Source organism: Pygoscelis adeliae, unplaced genomic scaffold (assembly GCF_000699105.1).
Source record: "Pygoscelis adeliae isolate BGI_AS28 unplaced genomic scaffold, ASM69910v1 Scaffold40, whole genome shotgun sequence".
Taxonomy (NCBI): domain Eukaryota; kingdom Metazoa; phylum Chordata; class Aves; order Sphenisciformes; family Spheniscidae; genus Pygoscelis; species Pygoscelis adeliae.
The window spans coordinates 2,654,497-2,664,172 of record NW_008823953.1 but is presented as its reverse complement, the minus strand read 5'-3'; the positions used below and the strand labels follow the sequence as shown (position 1 = coordinate 2,664,172).

General features: G+C 43.3%; 1 protein-coding gene across 1 annotated transcript in view; it reads left to right on the top strand.

Annotated features, from left to right (window-relative positions):
- The window catches only part of EGFR (epidermal growth factor receptor), a 46,251-nt gene that overhangs the window by 17,905 nt on the left and 18,670 nt on the right, over window positions 1–9,676 (top strand). Inside the window, exons 14-17 of the mRNA XM_009321583.1 lie at window positions 612–767; window positions 6,211–6,248; window positions 7,512–7,653; window positions 9,347–9,469. Of these exons, the coding sequence (XP_009319858.1) occupies window positions 612–767; window positions 6,211–6,248; window positions 7,512–7,653; window positions 9,347–9,469 (459 nt within the window). The remainder of the gene's footprint in view (window positions 1–611; window positions 768–6,210; window positions 6,249–7,511; window positions 7,654–9,346; window positions 9,470–9,676) is intronic.

The window sequence follows — 9,676 nt, the reverse complement described above, 5'->3', positions numbered from 1 at the left end:
ATTCCTGGTGCTGTTATAGTCTGAATAAAAGCAGTTCTGCCCAAAATGGCCAAAGGCAATGCCTTTAAACACAAACTAAGTGCTCTTCAAAGTAAAAAAAAAACGCGTGGACTCCTTGGATTGCCTCCTAATCCCCTGCTTCTACCTAACAGAGGAAAGAATCTGTGCTGAGAAACAGGAAAATAATGATTTGAGGCCAGTACTTCAGGGAGGTGTCAGCAGGTCCAGCTCCATCGTTTTAAATTGTGTGATGGTAGATTGCACCAGGCAGCAGCCTGGCCCTTTGCTTTTGAGCTTACCCCTTATCAAGGTGTCATTAAATGATTCCCCATTTTAAATGAAAAATGAAAACTTTCCAAACAGACAGAAGGCAGGGAAAAAAAGCAGCAACACTGAAACTCAAGAAAATATTAGCTTTAAACATCAGGTACTGCCTTTTGTACAGTCCATCCTACAAGAGCAAATACTTGCAAGAATATCAGATAGCAAGGTAATAAAACCAGATGATGCTGAAAACTTCCATCGGTGGAAGGCATTTAAATTGATATTCTGAATTTCCTCCTGAATAGGTTGATGTAAGGGCATTATAAACACGCTGTTTCTCTTTGCAGGGCCCCGACAATTGCATGAAGTGTGCCCATTTTATAGACGGCCCCCACTGCGTGAAATCCTGCCCGGCGGGGGTTCTGGGTGAGAATGACACCCTCGTCTGGAAATACGCCGATGGGAATGCTGTTTGCCAGCTCTGCCATCCAAACTGTGAAGAAATAGCAGGGAGCGAGAGAGGTCAGGAGTACGCAGGTAACAAGCAGAGTGCAGCGGACTTTGTAAACAGGAAAAGTTCAGTGGCACCTCTTCTTTACACAAAAAAAAAAAAAAGAGGAAAAATGTTTCAGGGGGTTTGAAACAGGTTTGTTTCTTGATTTAAATAGGAAACTTCCTGGAATTTTACAGAACTCACCCACCAGTGATGCACTTTCTGGTTTTTTCCCCACCCGGCTTGGTGTTGGGTCCTCTGTTTTTTGGGAGGAACATCAGTGACATCTGGTGGATGCCGGGGTCCCGGGGCCCATTTTTCTCTGCACCTTTCATTTTTCAGGAGGGAAATCCCAGTGAGGTACCACAGTGGTTTTCTTTCTTTCCTTCTTTCCATATGCTAGCACTTGGTCTGAGTTTCAAGCCTTGCTTGCCTCCTGAGTGTGGCTTTATTAATGGGTATCACGGTAAACCCAATCTGTATGAACCATTTTTGTCCTTGTTTGGGGGCACACTTAAACCACCACCTATACTGAGCTGTGAATTCAACTGTATTTAACCTACATGACAATAAGTAACAGGGCTGCAGCTGTCTCCTCTCCTGGTTCCCGACCTGCAAAGGACACGGGATGTGCAGTAAGAGGTTTTAGGTTTTGAGACTTGATTGTTGGACTGTGATGCTTTCAGAGCAAAAAAACGACCCACATTTAGTATCTTTTCCTTCACAGGCTCCTACCCTGTACCCTGCAGGTCTGTCCAATCCAAAATCCTTCTGTAATATGCCTGTAATATGTGTTGCAAGAGAGAAGTTGTAACACTGGCCTCCAACTATATTGAGACCAACCATCATCCCATTGTATATTTAGCGAATTCAACTGTCAGGCCATTAAAGAGCAGAGTGCCCAGGCCCCTACCTTCATGGAGAAAAGGAGATGAAGGGTTAAAACAGCAAGTAACGGCCCTTCCTAGTGCTTACAGCGAATTCAGTGCTCTGGTTTTCAGATGGTAGCTGCAACAGCCATGTGGGTTTGGCATGATTTACAGCGATGCACCCTATGTTTTGCTACAGTTGCAGGCAAGGCTTATCAGGGCTTCCCATCACACTCCTGAGAACAAATGATCTCAGTTGAAAAGGGATCTTAATAACTTTGCTCTTTATTAATGACCTCAATAGTCCCTACTGATACAAACTGGCCACAGGGATCCAACATCCTTCTTCTAACTGGCCACATGAAAACGCAGCTGATTATTGGAGCAGCATAATGGGTAACCACATCTGAATAAGGCTTTCAACTGCATGGCCTCAGTAGCGAGATTAAACACTAGACTCAAATGAATGCAAACGTGGAGAACATAACCTGCCAGACATGGATGTAGCTGCAAGCCACGCAGTGGCTCTTCGTGCACAAGCAAGTCCCCAGAGCAGAGTTCATCAGAAAAGTCCATTCCTGCCTGGCTTTAGCAGTGGATGGGTGTACCACAGGAGTCTGGCAGGTGATGGAGGTAGGGTAAGGAGAGGTTTTTGAAAATTAGGGGTACCCAACATATGGCTCAGTGTATTTGGCCCTGTCCTATGAAGGCAGAACATAAAAAGTAGTACCAATTTCATCTCTTAAGTGAAAGAACTGGGCTAAGTTTGCCACAGTTATATTGTGGACATGCTCAATGGCCCTGTTCGAGTTGCTGCCCAAATGCAGCAGAAGAAATAGGCTGTATCCCTGAAGAGCTCAAGAGAGCTAAGGGCTGGTAGTGTTACTATTTTTGCTTTACAGATGGGACATCTGAGGCTAATGGCATTGATGGGTAGGGAGCCAGTGTCAGAGGCGTAATCTTGGGAACGTGCAGTCTGGCGCAGCGTTTTCCCTGTGAAGGCAATCAATCAGTAATGCCACTTACTTCTCTTCACGCCTTTCCCTTGTTGTGCTGCGGGAATGGGATCTGTTCAGCAGTGGGTGGAAAACATCTGTCTCGCAAAGTTTTTGCATCCTTAGAAACCACAGTCTCAGCGATTTCTGCATGACAAGAAACAACAACTTTATTTCTGTCCCTGTCCAATTTCACGGCTAGAGCCCACAAAATCTTATCAGCATGATTAAGTGCACTGACTTCATCAGTCATGTAAGTAATGGTTTCCAGGATCTGGCTCTATTTTCCTTATTTGAGGAAGCTGCAAGTAAAGACAACTTCTCTTCCCAGCTGAGCTTTGTCATGAATTTTGGTTTTTTACTTTAGGTGTGCTTACTGGTAGTGCATCGCTTCCTCTGTATCGCCATGAAGAATCCCATCTAGTCTAATTTTCTTTGCTGAGTCATTTGTTCAGCCTTCATTAGAAAACAGAAGGGAGGTAGCTTTCTCCTGCTCAGCCCAAAAGACCCCCTCTCTCCCATTTTCCCTGGAACTCCTTGGGGATTTTGTACACTAGCTTCCTTTTGCCTCTAGTACAGCTGAGAAAATACACTCCGGTAAAGACAGCGACATCCCAAAAGCACCGGAATTACCCCATTTATACCTCCAGCGACTAATGAAAGACACCAGCTTGATTAATCTGCTCAGCGTTGAAGGATTTGGTTTTCCCTTGCCACTTTCCCAGAGCACGGAAATTAAATTCAGCCACAGTGGGGTGGAAGAGCAAGAAGGAGAGAAGCCACAACTGTAGCTAATAGCATTGGCTGACGCGTCCTGCCTCCACAGTCACTACCAACACTATGTGTCTCGCCAGTCTTCATGTTAAATGCTGGGGGATTTTAGGCGGGGGTGAGAAAGCGGCTGGGGGTCCAAGAGGGAAGGTTGCAGCAGCTCAGTGCAAATGTGATGACTTTGTCACGCTCTGAAGGTTAATGAGAAAGAAAGGGCAGAGGAAAGTTCATGTAAGGCTTTAAAAAGCCCAATGGCTTTCCATTTCTTTTATGACTGTGAAGTAACTTAAGGTGTTAAAGTGTGAGTTCCCTCTGAAAGGCCATAAATCATAGCAACTTGGCTGTATTGCATCAAATTAGGAGCTATGGGTTGAGAAGAAAGTTGTTAAAATCTTGATGGATTTGGGAAATAAATAGCTGTGTCTGCACTGGGACGAGTAATATTTACATAGACAGATGAAATGCTGACTTCAGGATGCAATAGTTTTCAGGGACTGTACACAGCACTAATTTTCCAATAAGTAGAGAAATATTTCAGAGACTACAACTGCTGCTAGATTCCATCTGATATATCCGTAAGATCTTGAGGCAGTTCATAACACAAGGTCACATTTGTCATTTTGGTTTCTGTAAGCAGAAGAAAAACGATTCAGGAATGGAAAAAATGATTGTTTAGATTCCATAAAACCTGGGTCACTTATGTTGGGTGTCATCATAAAATTCCACATTAAGAAAGATGGTTATATTTAGTCCTGGATGGATATTTGTCATAGGCTTTGTTTCTCCTTTGACTTGTGAAATGAATCAGAAAATCACATGGGATTTGAAAAGCACAAGCTGATCTGTCATTTTCTTCCCAAACACCTTTTTACTTTATCCCACTAGACTTGATATTGATGGATTTGTGTGGGAAATAATTATAAAAAAGAAGGGGACAGATGAAAGTCTACACCTCTCCTGCTTCTGCTTTCTGGTGTAGGAAAACAACTGGTCGGACATTCCTCAGACTGTAGATACTGTCCCCTCAGCCAATTTTTTTTGCTGTTAGGAAGCGCATGGAGGACTTGCCATCCTAAAGTAGCATGGCAAATCGGTATTTTTAGGAAGACATAATTTGAGGGAGCACAGTCACATTCTGAAATAATGTGAGGTCTTTTATGTTCATATCTTTATCGGGAGAAGCTGCACATGCTTTGTTGCATTAGCATATAGAAATTCAGATCTGGGTGGTAGAGCATGATAGGATGAGGTCTTGGGTCCTCGATCCATTTTCTGTTGAGTTCCCAAAGAGAGAAGCCCGGTGCAAGGTGAGATACGTCTCCTGTGACCGTAAGCAAGCTGGTGGTTCTGCTCTGCACGTGCAGCCTCTCTGTGCTTACTTACACAACTGAGCAAACAAACCAAGCCGTAGGCAGACAGGGAACGCTAACAAAGCTGGGTGCCCCGGATCCAAGAACCGGTATGCACACAGCACTTCCAGCGTGTCCAGGACACTGGGATGCACATTCTTGCATGGGAGCCCAGTGAACTCACAAGACCTTCCAGATGCTGGGTCTTGGAGCACTGTGTTGGCCCAGAAACAAGGGAAATACACGAGGGAAGATCAGAGTAATGAAAACAAACAAGCAAGCAAACAAAAACCCAATAAAATGAGTAGTTGCTTCACCTCTTCCTCCCCCAGACCTAGATCAAGTTATGAGATAAGATCTGCAACTCCACCTGCCGGTTTGAAATTTTTTTGGTTCCTCCTCTCAGCAAGAGGGAATTCAGAGCAGTTTTCCTGACACAGGCTCACGCCTTACCCCCTGCTTGACCTCCTCTGGAGTTGTTTTGGGATGATCCATTTTCTTTAGGTCAGTGCAGGGAGCAGATACCACAAACTGTACTTTCCTCCTTGCTGTGCTCTGTTTTTCAGAGGTGATGTAACCCTCTCTGTAATGCTCTCCTTCCTCAGTAGACACTACAAAGACCACAATTCCCATGAAGAGCATACATCTTGTAGCCCAGCAGCACTTAGTGAATGCACGGTGCCTTTCACACCCGTTAGACCATCAAGTTAATGCAGTCACTGTGTTTTCATCCATGTTGTTTTTTACATTGGGCTGCCAAATTGAATTTCGGGCATTTTAAACTCAAATGGAGGGTGAATGACTTGCTAGTCGAGTTTCTGGCTCTCTGGATAACTGTCGTAACCTGTTTACATTACCAGTAACATAAGACCTTAGATTCTGAAAGAAAAATGTCATGGACACATACCAACAGACTATAGCTGAAGGGAGTGCTGTCAAATCCTGTTTTCTGATGGGAGCGTGTATCTGCTACCCAACTTTTCCATTGCAGTAGAAAGTTTTGAAATTGGAATCTTTTACTTATCAGGAAACGAGGATTATGCAGGAGGATCTGCAGTGACATGTTTCCATGTGGCTTTCTGCCCTTGTGCAGGGGAGAGGTTACTTCTGTCCTCCTCCACGGTCAGCCCTGAGCTTCTGTGCTAACACAGATGTCCACACAGAGCCAGGGAATCCAGGTCCATTTGAATTTTGTGTATCTATGTCCTCCCTCCATTCTACCACATGATAGAAAGTTGTTTTAAAATATTCTTTAAACTGAGTATGCAGCATAACTATGCCTCTAGATAAAAGATTTTAGAGCAAGGCCATTGACTGATATTTAATAGAGTGTATGACTATTATAAATTCCTATGTTAATACTTGGACTGCTCTGAAACACAAACTTTTCAATCAGTAGCACTCTTAGTTGGAGTTATAGAAGTATGTATGCCAGAGCTAATATGTTTGTAATGTTCACTTGTTTTTACAGGTGCAAAGGGCCAGGTCTTGAAGGCTGTCCAAACGGGTGAGTATTTTATCTGCTACAATTAACTACAGAGCTGGAAAGAATGCATGCATGTTTACATTTCCACACTGGACACTGGAAGGCTGGGACTAAAGTTAAGTCTTCGGCTCTGTACAGGGAAGTGACAGATTAGAGCAGGCTCCAACCTATAAAAATGATTTAAAGAACTGAGAAATATTCCAACTGGCACAAGACTCCAAAACCTTGTTCTGCTTAGCTTGTTTGTCAAGGTGAGACCTGGGATCTGTTACTGGAGAACAAAAGGAGGAGCTGGAAAAAGAAAGGATTAAGGGCTAGTGGCAGAGAGAGATATGTTCAGGATTGGTACGGTTATCTGCATTACAGGGGAGTCATCTCAGAGACCCAGGAGGCCTTTTCCAGCCCTGTGATCTGTACATTTCTAACTGCTCTGTGCACAGATGGACATTCATTCTTCACATGAGACCTTACGTTGCACTGTTTGGTCTCATGACTTGCTCAAGGTCACGCAACAAGCAGACAGGCTTCTCTGACTAAGAGAAAGGGATTTAGTTTCTGGCCACAAAGTCACGCTATGGCAAGACAAATTCAGCCTAGAAGTACTGTTAAAAAGTGGCTCTATCTAATAGTAATCTCTGGGGCTGTGATGGATCTCTAAGTACAGACCAAAAAACAACCTTGGAAAACAGGTTTTTCTTTTCAACTTAAATTTGAAATGATCCAGGCTCTAATAAAGAGGCAGCAATCTGTACATACAACATGGATGGTTCACACATTACCTGGCCTCGGACATTTGTACTTTGGGAGGAGGGACGATGATCTGTTTTTTGTAACCCTTACAGCATGGCCCCCCCCATAACGGTGAGATGTCAGCTTCATTGCTGGTATCACAACTGCATATGCCGTCTTGATATCACCTTCTCTCCACGTGCTTCGTGTATCTGATCACGTGTGGGCTGCCCATGGCTGGCATATATAGGCATCACAGATTTGATGCTCATGTGCTTGGTGGGTTTGTCAGAGGGAGGAGAAATCCCCTCGCTTAAGCTACGAGGATCAGCTCCAGTTGCGAGTTTGAGAGAAGTGAAGACTTTGAGCAGGTTACTGGATGAGGAACTTAAAAATACAGATGCCCAAGATATCTGAAATGTCAAATAGACTTAAGTGGATGTCCAAAGTGTGTGTTGCTCAAAACCTAAGGCTTCATGGAACCTCTGTAGGTTTTTTTTAAAATCTTACACCTAAGCATTTTTTTCTCTTTCTGCATCCCCTCCTGTCTTGCAGCTCCAAAATCCCATCTATCGCAGCTGGTGTTGTCGGAGGTCTCCTGTGCCTGGTAGTGGTCGGCTTGGGCATCGGCCTTTACTTGCGGAGGCGCCACATCGTCAGAAAGCGGACCCTGCGCCGGCTGCTGCAGGAGAGGGAGGTGAGCACCACCGGCACAGCTGTAACACCGGCTGCTTTATTTGGGGCAATGGGTGCCGCCTCCTCGTACCAGAGAATTAAAGCGCTATGCGTCTGCCTTGTAACTCAACAAGCCCTTGGGTTGGCAAACACAGCATCTGCCGCGCTAGTCAGAAAAGAGGCGGTGTGCACCTAACACCTTCTCACTTAATCTCGTCTGATCCCTCTGGATATAATTTTCAAAAGCTTTAGGGATTTAGATGTCTAAATCTGAATGAAAATCATTGAGATTGTCTACTCTGAAAAAACTATGCCTTCAGGGTAAGGTGTAATGTGTTTGCTGATTCATACCACCTTGCTGTGTAGACCCTCAGCCTCGAATCATTTCTCCCTCCAGACAAGCCTTGAGGCTGCTGTGGCAACTTGGGCGCTTTTGAAAATTTTACCCCCTTGATCAGGTGTATGTCTGATCCCGTGGAAAAAAAAGAGGGAGAAAGGAGAGGAGGGAAAGGAATTGAGGGAGTGTTTGTGTCTTGTGTTCGGTTTGTTTTTAGCACAAAAAACCCACAAAGCCATCAAAGTTAATGGTTCACCCTGTTGGGCATGAACAAGGTTTTTACACTGCTTTTTGTTTTCTTTATGGTGTTGTGTGCGTTACAGCATCACCCTCTGGGTACCTCACATATAAAATAGCAAAATTCATTATCTTGGATTAAAGCCGCTCTTTTATGATTAGCCCCCTTCTCTTTCTAGTCCAATCCTAGGAAATAATTAGCAAATTGTATTTAGCATTCTGCTAAAAACCCAGTTGCAGCTTCCTTTTTTGCTTGCTGGCTTTGCAGAGTCAGCTGCTAAAATCCTTAAAAAAAAAGCTGTCCTGCTTTTTAATGCATTACCTAACAGTATTTTGCATACCACTGTATTCTACAGTTGTGATAGTAGACTTCAGTTTGTGCTCAGCTCATATTGTACCCTCTGGACTCCTCAAAATGAGGATATTTCATAACAACAGAAAGGTTGCTGGCCCGCTAAAATCAGATTGTATCTAACTAAATACGGTTTTATTCAAAGGAAAGGAAAAGAAAGAGCACTAGGGGAAAAAGCTGACTTATGCATCAAAAAAGTGTTAAATATCTTTATTTGGAGGGCATTACTGCTGTTTGCAATAAGGCTTGGATCAAATTTTGAAAACATCGATAGTCAATTCAACATCTCCTTTTTTATTGAGAAAAGAATCACTCTCAGAGTTTCAATTGCTGCTTGTAAACCCTGCCACTGGTACCATGGGAATTTCATCCAGTTAAACAGGAGCAGACCTGAAAGGTTGCAGGTGATTCTTGCCCATTACTTAAAGCATTTTTATAATTTATTCACAAGTTCAAAAAAAAATCTTCATTAGGATCTGTGGTAATTGTATTGTTCTTCATGCCATGTGTGTTAAGGCTTTGAAGTCAAAGCCTTCATTTGGACAGTTAGTATTCCTTCATTCTCCTTCAAAATGGCAGTCGCCACTCTGATTGATTTTACCTCTGAAATTTGGAGCAACTCTAGATATTTATTACTGCAAGTCAGAGTGGAGCTGTCCTCCCATAAAATTCACGTGGAATAAAATGTTCATTATTTTAAAGGAAGGATTTATTTGCTTCTCCGAAGTGTGCTGCTTGCTGTCCTCCTAGACTGTATATCCTTCTAATGTCTTCTTTTCTCTGCACCAGCTTGTCGAACCACTGACACCCAGCGGGGAGGCACCAAACCAGGCTCATCTGAGAATTTTAAAGGAAACAGAATTTAAAAAAGTCAAAGTTTTAGGCTCTGGAGCTTTTGGCACTGTTTATAAGGTAAGATCACCATGTTTCTCTTCCCCTTTTCATCTTGCTCCCTCATCCAGAAGCCACCCAAACAAAGCATGAACTGAGAGCTGCGATCATTGTGTAGATTTTTTTTTAAACTAGATTTTATAGTATGTATATATTGAATGGTAGAGAGATGACTCAATCATCGTTAGTTGAGTTATGAATCGGGTAACGTGGGAAGTTTTACATAAG